The 14149-nt window shown below is 41.7% G+C and overlaps 1 protein-coding gene across 3 annotated transcripts in view; it reads left to right on the top strand.

The window, feature by feature from the left end:
• Nucleotides 1-6551: 6551 nt before the first annotated feature.
• The window catches only part of LOC100746830, a 171080-nt gene continuing 163482 nt past the window's right edge, over nt 6552-14149 (top strand). For all 3 annotated transcript variants that reach the window (XM_003492721.4, XM_012390637.3, XM_012390638.3), the window contains exon 1: nt 6552-6823. In XM_003492721.4, the coding sequence (XP_003492769.1) occupies nt 6757-6823 (67 nt within the window). In that variant the 5' untranslated portion in view covers nt 6552-6756. The remainder of the gene's footprint in view (nt 6824-14149) is intronic.

Genomic DNA, 14149 nt, shown 5'->3' on the forward strand with positions numbered 1-14149 from the left:
ACTCAATTCCTGTTCGTCGAGCTAAAAATTAAATAAAAATATAGAAGACCGGATAGACCGGATATATTCTACAGGGTGGTCCGTACAGTCCGTTGATGGGTACAATTGGCTACCGTGGTTGTTCTACGTGGAAAAACAAGTCGAAAATGCGAAATAACATTTTTTCATATTTTGTTTCTGAGAAAATCGAATTCGGAAATTTATCAAGTATAATAATCTTTGTTAACCTATCGATTTGGTACGAGGAAACAATCAGCGGTAGATTATTATACATGTGAAATGAACTTTTTCCTTTTAAGATCTCATCTCAAAGCAAATCAAGTTTGAATATGTTCAGTTAAGAACTGGTCTGATACACGCGCATGATACATCTTCAAGTTTATTTCTCTCGGAAACAGAGCGTCTTATGAAAAACTGTACTCTATACTTTCGACATATTTCTTACATACATACTTAAGCTCCTGTTGAAGCAAATTTTGGAAACTCGATTTTTTCGGAAAATTTTCGTCTTATTCTTTCTCGTTTCGTGATCTGAACTGTACCAAGTATTACGGATCACCCTGTATATTTATACACCATACTAGATTATACTATAAAATTATGAAACCCGTATCACTCTATATTTGTATCGTGTAATGACATGTATCCATGATTTTGCGAGGCAAAGATATCGGATAGATCGATCTTGTTTGCCGAAGGAAAGAGGGACACAACGCGAAGGATCAAGTTCGCCGGTCTTCGTATTCCCAACGTAGCGAGCTGCAAGCGTTAATCGAGAATCGGAGGATTTGCCGGGTAGATGGCGGGCAAACGATCGTCAGCGATGCTTACGGAGGAAAAACAGGAGGGTGGAAACAACGAAGGCATCGTAATGGACTTTGCGGGTGTCGATGGGCGACGGTGTTAATTGCACCGCCTCACCTAATGGCTCGAAACGTCCGCAAATGCTCTGGAGACTCGACTTTCCCGCCTCCTACCCACCGTGGAATCGAGCCTTTTAAACCGACCATTTCTGCGCGTCTTTTATCCGCCTCCCGTGGGCTAACCTTCCCCTTCCGGCTTACTTATTTTTGTCCACTTTTCATACGAGTGAAAGATGGCACGCGAATTCAAACGAACCTACCTACACTGACCTAATTAAACGAGACCTTGTTCTCTTTATCTACGCGGTCGAGAGACGTGAAGAGATTCTCTAAGTGTTTTAGTGGCGGACGTCTGTGATTAAGCAGAACAGCGATGAGCCCCTGTGACCAGGCAGTAGTATAAACCGGTAGTTTATCAGACGCGATCGATACCAATTATGGAAAGGAATTCTTTCTGCAAAAATTTATGCTTTGTAGATAAACGTTAATGTATTGCTATCGTTCAGGCGATGAAATGTACCTTTGCAGATAAGTATAATAACTGTTACAAATAATTTTAACAAATCTCCTCTACGTGTGGCGACTTTGCTTGAATTGCACAATTCTAAACGATTACTCGTGTCCTTGGTAGTTTAGAGTTTTATATACGGGACCAGGAGCTGTTCTACTTATAAACGATTGTGTGTTCCAATGAAACGTTACAAGAGTGTTTAATTAAATGTATAAATTTCTACCGTTTCGACGTCGGTGGTCGGACGAAACACAGTGCATGAAATACGCGTTCTTTTTTTAGCGGTCAGGGCAGGCCGTAAAATTTAACGTTGACGCGACGCTTGACAATTTCATTAAGATTCTCGCGCATCGTCCCTTTCCGGGACTCTCGTTAACGCCATCGCTGGAAATTGCTGGTTGCACAGCACGAAGTGCGCCCGAGTAATTGCATCGTCGCCAGCATTGCGACAGACGTTCTGGTCCACTCTTTGAGCATCCCGAAGTTAGATGGGTCGTTAGTCGAAAGTAGAGTAACCGGAAGTTAGCTGACCCGGTAAGATAGCGAACCAACGCGCGCTGCGGCACCGGCCCAACTTTCCTAGACAACTTTCTTTCTTTGTTCCATCCGTAGTCTCTTGTACATTCTCCGTTTGTTCTATTTAACGCACCACTGAGCTACGATAATGCGCCCAAGGAGAATGTAAACGCGATTCTTATCTCCAAATACGTGTCCTAATAGCTCGCAGTGCTCTTCTACCGTTTCTGTTAATACCGATAGGTATCGGTAATTGTTTTAGCAATTTCAGATTTCCGAATGGAAATCGCAGAGACTCGATCTCGTTCGTTAGGTTACTTTTCCTTACTGTTTCGCAAGACGAGGATATCAGACGAAGTTTGCTAAACGCGCATAAGAGATAAGCTTCTTCTATGCTTTCCAAGAAGTGATATAATTTACTACAGCAATTCTCTGGTATATAGGTGAAACTGTTTGCATAAAGCGAATCGACCAGCGATGCGTATTTAGCCCGCGCTCGAGCGAAATATCTAGCGGCGAATCGTCGAACGGGATTAAATTTGATTCGCGAGTCGCCAGACGTCAGGGAAACTAAACGCCGGCTGGGCAGGATGAAAAACGAATGGCAGAATATGTATTCGTAAAATTTCGTGAGTCCATTGAACAGGGACGAACTGTTGTACGAGGAAGTAGTAGTTATGGAAAGTGGCAAGCGGCGTCACGCAGCTAGAAACTTTTCTATTTAGTCCGAAACTCCGCGGTAGAGGACGCTCCTTCCGGTTTCGTAGCTCCTTTGCATTTAATGAGGATCCGCTGAATATTCAGAAACACCGCGTCGCGTGTTTCTATACACAAGAGCGGGGTTTTTTTTCGCAAAAAACTGGGTCGTCTCATCAATTTCTTAATTACCGTCTTCTAGGATTCCTTCTTCTTTCTTTCATTTTTCCCTTTCTTCTTTCCCCGATGCTATTATTCTCGGACGGTAGAAATAAAGGAGAGAGAAATATTAAATCCTGATGAGTCGGTTTCAACCGGAGGATAAACGAGTTTAATTCCATAGTACGATGTCCTCTGCTTTTGTCTCTCCCGTTAGTTCTCCCTTTCAGAAAAAAGGCCTAAGATAAATGCGAATAAGAGGAACGCCGAAGCTATGGGTACACGTCGTTTGCTTTCCCAGTCTTATGCCGAGAACGGAAATATTCGTCCCTGGCGTAACGGGGAACACGTTCCGAAAGTTGGTCGGATCGTCCAGACATAGGGTCGGAATAAGCCGGAAGTTGTAGGTAACGGTGCCGCCGCGATAGGAGAAGTTACGTAGCAGCGAAGTAACTTCGTCCTATCCTGGCCACCTCGTTTAACACACGCTGTGTGTGCTGATGTAAGTATAATTAGTTTCGTCCAATCCCCTTCTTCGACCTGTTTCAACCTAAATACCTCCGTAACTCGGACCCCGTTTGTGTGTACCCCCGATAACCATATATCCCTACCGTTTGACCACGTTTGACCACGTTTGACCACGTTTTCACGCTTTTATTTATGCTTGCTTTACGCAAAATTACTTCAACTACATGGCTATCTAGATGGTCGGTGAACCAGCGATAATGGTCAGTCGTTAGCGCTTTTTTTGTCGCTTCCTTTGCAAGCCGGGTAGAGCGCGTAACTTTTTTACGTATACATACGTTGAACGGTTTGTTTATGGCACGGCGAAGGCTGGCAGAAATTTCCTAAGAGCATCATCGTACGGTAACTTTGGTCGCTTGAGAATAAACTTGTTTCAGGTGCGAATCTTAGCTGCGCTTAATCAGCAAGTGGTATTAGTCGACACTTAGACAGACGGAGAGGCGCACTCCTGTTTATGAAATTTGGGAGAAGATCTGATGATTATTAACGAAACGATTAAATCGAACAGAACGTTGTGTTTACGCAAAATTAAGATACGATGATTTGAATAAAAATTTGTTAAAATTATTCATAAGCGCCACATAGTAACATAATAAAGTTAAAAATAAAAGGTATAATAATTGGTCTTAATATATATTGGTGTTAATCGTAAATGCAGTATTCACGGTTTGGTTGGCATTCTACCCAAAATTCAAATTTTAATTGTAAAATGATTTTATAGCATATGCATATGGAATCGAGTTACTACAAATAGGTACAATAATAACATGAATATTAAAATTAATTAAAATAACGATGAAAAGACGCGCTGGATATGGACAACAGATTTATGTGGATACTGTTATAATATTGAATATACGGGTACTTTATAATTTACATATTAATGATCCTTTAGCTTCATTCTATTTTTCCACAAGTATCTCGATACCTTTGAATACTTCCTGTACGTTTTCACGTAATCGGCCAATTAGGAAGCCAAAAGACCGCTGACCATCAATGATACATCGATAATAGATGCATTAATTAAATCGTATCGCGAAACAATTTAATCAAATAACGTAATATAGAACACGTTTACCATTTACTTGACTTTATGCAATAATAGCAATCACAGTGACAATTGGTAGATGATTCTCGTTTAGCGGCTGCTCTGCGGTAATGCACTGAATGTAGAAATGAACTCGTATGCATATACACATACTATTCTGGCGAGTCATAAAATGACACGTTTACAATGCTGCTAATTACTAATTACATATCGTTTTGTCGATTGCATTCCCATCGTCGGGAACAATTTTTACCCACATGCTAACTTTGGAATACGTGGAAATAATTTCTATTCGATTCGGAAAGAAAACGTTTGATGCCCGTTAATTGGAGACACGCGAGAATGAATTGTGCGGACGACAAAACAATGTCGAAGGTTTAACAGGAACACCGGTAACTATCGCGGTCGCGATAACGGTCGGGCAATGGGAATTCGACGAATTCCAATAAAGTCTCTTTACGTGACGCGAGGTGAAAATGCGACATTTATCGTTTTGATTATAAAGCTATTAAAAGAGTGTCTGCCTCAGTACGATAGAATTAATTGACTATCCTCTACAGTTGCGCACAGCTGTGAATTGATACCATTCAACCGTATGAACTTCTGTTTGGAATAGTTTGGATCGTGTAAATCGAATGGTATGCCCGATATTTTCCTGTATCTGTCAATTCACAGATTATTGATCAGATAATAAATCTATTTCCAAATATAGATTTCTGTCATTTATTTCCTGAAATAAACAAATGAAATTTTATATACCTTTCCGTTCTACGTTCTATCTTTTTATCACTGTTATTACTCGCACCAACACAATCCAAGCATTTATGTCATGAAAACAAAGTTATAAAGAATCTATCGAGAAAACTCGAGATGGTCCCTTGAGGACGAAGCAACGTGCAACCATCCTAACTGCTGATCTATCGTTGCTGATGTATCGAACAACACGTTAAATTGTATTTCGACTGGCAAAAACAAAAGAAGACACTTACTTTTTTATTAATTTTAAATCGACTCCTCGTCGTAGAATCTCTGTATTCCGTTTCGTAGATCTGTTCTCTCGACGTTTTCTTTTTCCCGTTCCTGGGAAATATAATAAATCAATGTTATTACCTTCGTCGTCTACGAAATGTATTACGTTAGGAAGCGAGCCGTTGCTCCTTTTATTTCCTCATAGCGTATGTGCTACCTGTCTATCTTGTTCATAGTCGTCCATCAATCCATTTTTCCGGTCCATTTTTCCCCCACGGCCATTTTGAATGTAACGCCTGTCCCGTCGTTTCGATATTAGTTCAGATTTCCCGCTTCTTGTCGAATCCTCCGCGCTTATGTTGCAATTTATGACGAAAGTTTTCGTACAAGTGTTACGTCGAATTGGAATTTCCGAGCTATTATCCTCGCTTCTGCCTCTCCAATGCTTTTCCATCGGTCGAAGGAAAAATTCAGAGAAACGGTGGACGAGCGAATTTCACTGACCGCCAATTACAGAGACGAGTTACAATTTTATTCGCTACCGAATAAAAATAACAAAGAGCGCAAAAAGCAGAATTACACGCGCTGTGATTTATCCGCAAGCTTTGTATCAATCTTCATTCGAATAGCGGTATATTTGCGGCAGTTAGTTCATTTAACATCGAGATGCAATTTTATATCACGTCGATCGTTTCACGGCTAATAAGAATGCTCTCGAATTCGACACGATATTGCTGTCGCGTAAAGTAAAAATTTCACCGCGGAGTGTTTAAAATATAATAACGCGAATTTAAATCACGGTTATTCAAACAATTTTCAACTATCGCAGGTTAACCGCTGAAAGCGCGCATTCCAACGGAGATTAGCTGACCGATATAACGTTAAACTTTCCTTTCCGCCTCCACTTTCGAATCGCTCGTTACTCGCGGGGAAAAAAGCCCATAATTCTCGCGTGGATGCATCGCCCGGTGTATTTCCTTAATTTAATGTTCGGCTAACAATCCCGAGATACAAAGCATACGGTATTAATAATTACGCTTAATTACTTTCTAATTTCGAAAGTTCCCGTTTCACGATAGAAATAGCGCCATCGGCGGCTGAGAGCAGCGGCGCGATAGACCACGCCGCTAGTTTCAGTAGAGAAAACACGTATTTGGTCGGACGAGGACGAACTTACGCGCGTTTCAGGCCGAGGAAACGAGTCGGAGAGGGAGTCGTGATTGGTCGGAGTGGGGATCAGGTGGAGGGAGCACGCGAAAGCCACGGAGACCTGTCGCCTGTCAGTAAGCGCTCGACCATCACGCTTCTACGTTCGCGTGAGCTTTTCCCTTCGTTATCGCGCACTGCTCGTGATATTCTCGTATTCTGTTCACGTGTGCGCGTGTATATCTCCTTGTTTCGAACAGTTTTCTACGGAGTGGCGATGAAGTGATCGAGTTCCAACGTGCTGCATTTTGTACCAAAGAAGCATGGATCGACGTGGTGCCTTTTCCATTTCGATCGTTTGCTTGCTGATCGCCCTCGTTTTCGCCTCTGGTAAGTTATATTCTCACGTGTTATTTTTTCAGCCTTAGGAATGTTCGTCGTTCAGTCTTTCAGCTTTAGAATCCTGAGTCATGTGGACGTTTTCGCTTGATTCTTCCAACGAAGGCTGTTGATAAAGCAACATCTTTGACTTTAGTTGTACACAGTGTCGAATGGTTTTCCGATGTTTCGGTCGTAACAACAAGACGAGAGCACGTTTTGTCCTTTTTCGTTTGGAGAACTTGTTAGACACGTCGACAGAAATTCCGTCGTACTCGAAAACGCTGTGCTCTCGTTTTCAGTCTATCGACGTGGATTTTAATGGCACAGCCACAAATTATTGCTCCCATGGTGCGAACGTAATTCGCATGAACAATGATTTATGCTAGCTGGAACAAACTCTTTTCAATATTATTCGGTGTATACGCGGTAACGTGCTCGAGTAACATTTTGTTCACGTTAACTGTTCACCGCATAATTATGTCGCTATAGTTGCAAGGTTATTCACAGCACTGATTGTATTTAACTGGACTAGCCACGTGTTTATTTGCCAAGTGAATAGGACACAGAGAAGTATAACCGAGTCTTGAAGGAGAGACCTCGTGTGGTGCAACATATGTACATACATATAACGGGTGACGAAAAAATCCCAACTAAAATAGTGAATTAATATATCTACGAAAGACATTGTAAAATCAAATATGAAAAGATATTAAACAGAGCAGAATATCTGCCACACGATTACATGTAATAACGTGCGAATTAACGTACTATGAGATAAAGTATCCAGTACTCCGAAATTAATCATCGCACGAAAAACGAATATATGAAGTAATTTCACCTCTGACAGATATATTCGTAGCAATACCTTCATTGTAAAGTTACGTGCGCAATAAATTTTACAAGCGTGAAATATTAAATCGTGCTCGAGGGATTCGCGAGAAATTTACATTTTTAGATTGATACTGCAAAATATTTTCCTCCGGAAATCGTTCGCGTTTTCTGCTATTGTACCAACAATTTCGTTTCTTCAAAATCTGCATAATAAATTCTCAATACCTTTCAATAAATCGTTACATTTTTCAAGCTCAGTGAAAGCGTACTATCTACACTCGCTTGTCCTCCGACCAGCGATTCCCCCAAAAACTTACATTCTTAGATCGAATCACCGGACACGATATTTTCTTTTGAAAATCATTTTCGCGTTCTCCATTGTCGCACTAACGACTCAATTTTTCCCTAATCGATCTGATAAACTCTCGATTATTCATTCAAGTGGTTGCGTTTTTCGAGTTGATCCGCCGTAGAAGCACACACTCGCTTGCCGAAAACGGTACTCCAACTTGACCCCTTAACTCGTAATGTATGTACACCCCTTTCCGCTCGGTTTCTTTCATTGTCGACTCGTGCCTTCTGTGTAAACAGCGAGAGGCGAAGCGAGGTGAGGCGAGGCCTGCTCGGGACGTAATTTGCTCGACAAAGAGGAGGCGAACGGAGGTAGGCCAGACCGAGTCCTCTCCTCTCGCAACTTGGCTACAACCCCGGTGGTAACGCCGCGTTGCACGTGCACCCTCGACCCTCCTCCACTCTTGCGTACACGCTGGATTTAACGAACTGACGCTGTTCAACCCTTACTCGTTCCAGATAATTATCGAGCCGGGTCTCGCAGTTGACACGTCTCGGGGCCCTGGAAACCACTTTCGTCTTCGTTCCAATCCCCTCTTTTAGTTTCGTTCCTCTTGTTTTAACAACTTGGAAACCACTTCTGGACACGTGAATTTGGTAATTCAACGAGTCTGATTAAACGACTAAACATCTATTTGCTTAATTAGATCTCCGATGTTCTAGGGGAATGGTATTTTCGATATCGAATAACAGAGATATTATCCATACGTATGTATTTGAAAATGGAAATGATGATTGACATATGGTTTGGAACCTACAGAGTAATTCTGCCTTCGTTCTATCCTCCTCTTTTAATTTTCGTCTCTTTCGTCTGAGGAAACTAGGGAGCATCTTTGGGATCTTGGAAAATCCAATAAATGCGATCTATCTCTAAAATATAGATCTGCTTATCTCGAGCGTTACTCCTGGAGCGATATGTTCTCGTCATCGAACGATGGAATAATAGAGTTGCAACTCGATCAGATTAATATTCAAGATATTTAATTAAATACTTTTACAGCATCCTGTGCTTTCCTTATCGGATAATAAACTTGGCCATAGTCTACGTACTTAAAGGTTGAAAGTTTGAAGGCGGTTTCCTTTTTTATTCGAATAAAAGAATGGATAGAGGATTGGCGGGTAACAATGAAAGAAGATTTCGAAGAAAGCTTTCCACGTTCCCCATAGAATGGATAGGAGGGAGGTGGGAGAAAGGGTGCATTCGGCGAGTGTATTTTCAGCGGGTACTTAGACGTCGCCAGACTTTCGTGAACAACAGGCCTCATTATCAGTCTCTTAAGTTACGGGACACGGAGCGCTCTTCGTTAACGTTGCAAAGTAGCAGAGCCCTCTTTCGAAGCTAGGATTTTCTATACATATAGTTTCGCGACCCGAAAATGCTTCTTGCTTGTCCTCCGCGACGAGAAGGAATAAATTTACATTTTTCTTACCCCTTTACTCTGGTTAGCTACGCTCTCGACATTCTTTCACGCTATACGTTCCGTCGCGTCCATTCGAACGGGGATTAAAGTGTTTCGAGAGGGAATAAGGAAGACGTTGTCCCCGTTTCGCATAAATCTTCCAACGAAGCGGACTCGTGGACGGGATTAGTGAATTCGGTCAATTAAATTCGCATCGCAGCGATTTACTTAGCTCTTGGTGCAAGTTGCATTGGTAAATATCGCAAAACGAAGCCTTCGCCGGATTACAGAGTTATACTAGTTTTACCGAGGACAAGAAGTTTCGGCCGAGTTTCACGGCAAATTCGACGAGTTTCGTCGCAACTTCTGCCTCTACTTCTGATCAGCTCGAAATCTTTATATTTGCCAAACTGCTCATAATTAATCTTGACGTATCCGTCTTAAACGAACTTCGTCTGGGTGTTTGACTTAGAACGCTGCGAGGGTTCGGGGCCACGAAATCCTGCAGCAGAAGTTGAGATCGATCGATCGAACCGTTTACTTGTTGAATGTTTGATCTCGTTTCAGCGAACAACGAACCGTGAAGGAAAACGATCCTCCGCTTCTCTGGAACGTTTTTTCATTGTTCATCACCCGAGACCGTCAACGTTAACGCGATAATCTTCCAGAAGATGAGCGAACCCGAGTCTTCTCGTAGATGAGCAACTTTCTAGATCTTTCAGCTTGCTGCAAACTTGAAATAGTTAGGGACTGAAGCGAGAAGTTTTGCGATTGATTGATCGAGTGAGCTATAAAGCTTATTTGATGGTCACTCTCAAGTTTTACACTTGGAACTTTTATGTAGATTTCCGAGTTCACTTACACTTTGGATCTCCATCGAACACACGAAATTCTAAAATAGTTACAAGATAGTTTGCAACTCGATATATCTAGTCTTACATTTCGCGAATATTTCTGGTGATTTCCAAATTTTCCAACTTTCCAACGAATCCATGGACGTTTATGCATTTATTGAAAATTTCAAAAATACATAAGGTTCGTATAATACTGCAAAAAATACAGAAAATATCCAAGTACGGTAATCGTATCCTAAATATAACGGGGATAGAAGTGTGAAATCGAGGATGGATTTCGTCTATGATACCCAGAGAAGATCGCATTTAAGAAGGCATCACGGCAGGCATTAGAAAATGGAGTTTGGACGGATGTTTGGTTATCCCCGCATTTCATGGCATAGTACGCATTTCCTTCGGATCTGAAACTTAGCATCGACACAGAGAACACGACGAGATTTCCGTGGAATTTAATTACTTCGGTAACTGATGTAAATGACGATCGCGTGTGAGCAATGTTGCTGTAAGATGCGCGCCATTGGTTGCCGCACGAATCCGTAGCTACCGCGAATTTCCCCTACGGCTTCGCAGCAGATCGTTTCCGATATTAATTAAGATTCGTATTAAGCCAGTCTAGGCGTATCAGGTATTGCTTTCTATCACTCGAGCTCGTAATATACCGACCAGTTTCAAGCGTTTGAAATCTGCTTCGCTTCGTTCCGGCTAATGCTATCCAATGGTGATACTTTTCCCGTTTGTATCCGTTTTTGGCCATACTTGAATAAACTTGCAGTAACATCAAAGTAAACGTACCAGTTTCGAGCTAGTTCGGTACTTTCGTTGATTAAAACTGGTACTTTGAAGGGGACGATTCGAAAACGAAACCAAAATTTTTGTCTGAAAAAATGTTGCTCGTAATGGGAGAACGTTAATTCAGCTACGAAGCAGTGCAATTGGATAATAAAATGCACTTCGTGCAATTGATCCCTGTTAATCGGATTACCGGATCGCTGCATCATCGCACGATTTCGCTAGTGCTGATAGTAGTTAATCGGTTTCGACGTTCAAAAATTACGTCATCGAACCTCCTGATCCTCCATCCTCGTCCATGTTCCTTGAAACAAATCGATCATCGAGAAAGCCTCGACCCAACCCGTTCGACGACAGTATTGGTTCAGTTGCATCCAGGCTGGCTCTCGACGGTCCTGCAAATATTTACGAACGCGTCGGATCGAAAACCATTTTTCCGTATTTTGCTCCCTTCTCGTTTACTCCTATTCATCTCCGGCCATCTTTGTCTTTTTTCCCGTTAGTGCTTTCGTTCCTCCTATAATCGTTGACTCGTCTCTCTTCAATGAATAAACACGATAAGAGAAAAATTTATCTTTTAAATCCACAAATTGAAATACACATTCGGCTATTTTTTCGTTTCCGGATCGGTTTTGGTTCAACGATCGATTTTCATAAAGCCCTGAAAACGTATTTTTCACGACATTCGATACGCACGTGTAATCGGTTTTGTGCTTCGTTTCGAGCGAGCCGAGCGAAACGTTGAAACATCGAAACGTCGAAATGTTTTTTCTTTTTTTTTTTTTTTTGTTCTTTACGCAATTGCCGGGTCGATGTGAAATCTAGTAACTGCGGTTTTGTAAACGCGTACGATGAGAAGTTTTCAACGGATATCGGACCCAGAGCTCGGCTTTCTGGACGCGACCGAACGATCTGTTATGTTCGAAACACGCTCGTGCTCTGTTCACCTTTCGGTTTACCGTTTGTGGCTTGCTTTGCCTTTTCTATCCCGGTGCCAAATCGGCCCGTAGAAATTGAAGTTTTCTCTCTCTTTTTTTTTTGTTTATAGCCTCACCTAAGGATATTTTTACCGTGTTTTCCTCGAGCGTCGATATCGCGTATTCTCTTTGCGTTACTTCCATCAATATTCGATAGGAACGCTGTGATTCCAAGCTGCCATACTAAACAACGTGTTTTATTACAGTACGTTGTATAGATTCGACAATAAGGGCAGCTATAACTTTCGGATAGCTCACGGAAGGGTGAAACGAGAAACGAGTTTCGACAAAGGCGTTACGCGTCGGTGTCTGGAGGATAGAATTTTAAAGTGCAGGATCGTTGGTCGGGAAGTTTCAAGAAAATTGGAAGCTCATAGCTCGGAAACTGTTTCCCCGTGAATTATCGGGCTCGGAGGATTAAACGTCCGAACGGGGTAAATTTATCGACGAAGCCCGCCAAGAATAACTGAATGAGTTCTCTTGATTCACTCTTATTTCTCCGGCTCGTTGATGCGAATTTATTGCGTTTACACGTCTCGTAATTTCAGCCACGCGACCAGCATGGAAATCCATCAGAGCCAAAAGAAAAAGAGAAAAAAGAAAGAAGAAAATATGGGCAAAACTTCTATTCCTATAATCCAGATGCATCGAATGTCGAGCAAAAATATTTCAAAAACTACCCTGATATCTGATAGATGATTTTTTTCTCTCGCTAACTCTTAAAAAAACCCCTCCCTTTTGAAAAGCAACCGAGTAGCTGATTTATCCCAAGGTATAAAAAACCTTGGCAAACGTTCCATCTGTTTCCGACTGGATTCATGCTAATAACCTTTTTCGCCTAGTTTCGAGTTGTTGAAAGAAGAGACAGCTTGGAATTCGATTCGGCGTAATTGGTGTGCGGATTTTACACCGGCCTTCGGATATCGAACCGCCTTAAGACGGCGAGGATCCGCGGTGAAGCCCGGTTTTAATCTCTTAGCCGAGGGGTTTCTGTCTCGAGCGAAAATCCCAAGCGTTGCTTCTATCCCATGGATACCGGGGAAACTGTCCCCCGAAGAAGTAAACCGGCAAATGAAATTAGATTTGCAAAGCAGCGCATTGAGGCGCGTCGGCATGCATTTCTCTTTCGGCCGGACTGATAAGCGAAAAAATTCGATTAGCTCTTTCTTGGCTCTTTTTCGATCTTGGTATTATTGTTCCGGATAATTAACTCATTGTCAGACGATCGATCGAAAATACTCGATAAAGATTCGATTCGTGGAGAAAAGGAATTATCGTTCTCGTCGTCTACGAAGAACTTAAGCCGGAGTAATTATTTTCCAAGGTAACCCGAGGGAGCGCAGGTTCGCGATAACCACCTAATTCGTCGATATGATCGAGAGACTTAGAAAGGTCGTTGGTTCCTTAATTGCAACGGGAATATAGAGCTTCCATTCTATTCGGCAAAGTCTGCTTTCCGATCGCAATGCCAAGGAATCTTACTTTGGCGAGTGAAACTTTGAATGACATCCAAGCTGATGGAAATCGATCGGATAAATTTAATTTCCTTTCACAAATATTACATGATATTATTTATTACCTGTTTATCTCATGTAAAAAGGATAAAAGGTGTCATCGGCGTACAAGAAAGAACGTGTACGTGTAAAATGATGCAAGAGTATGGAAAAAAGTTTGCGAATGGAAATTGCAAACACGTTGGAAGAATCCAAGAAGAAATTTGATACGTTGACAAATGGATTTTTAATAAGGTTATGATTTCAACGAAACCAAAGCCTCAACCATCGTCACCACATTCTAACGCCAGGAAGTTTTATTCTCGAGATTAGTTTTATAGAACCTCTACATTTGCAATGTGAATAATAACACGCGATTTCTATAGGTAACGTTAGTGCCAGAGAAAATGGAAATTAATTGACGGTATTGTGGTTCGTTACTTTTTATGTCCTTTATTTGCGAAGCATTCAAGGCGTTTATGCTGGAGGAACCGCAATATCCATTTCAAGATACCCGTGCGGCTTGTACATTTTCGTAGAACGATAGCGAGAGCGGTAACGGCAGGAGAATCCGATACGCCTTTCGTAACAATTTCCATCCGCGCGTATACTCTTGCCATCGACTGATTTCCCATCCTGT

The sequence above is a fragment of the Bombus impatiens genome, unplaced genomic scaffold, assembly GCF_000188095.3.
Source record: "Bombus impatiens unplaced genomic scaffold, BIMP_2.2 scf_0830, whole genome shotgun sequence".
NCBI lineage: Eukaryota > Metazoa > Arthropoda > Insecta > Hymenoptera > Apidae > Bombus > Bombus impatiens.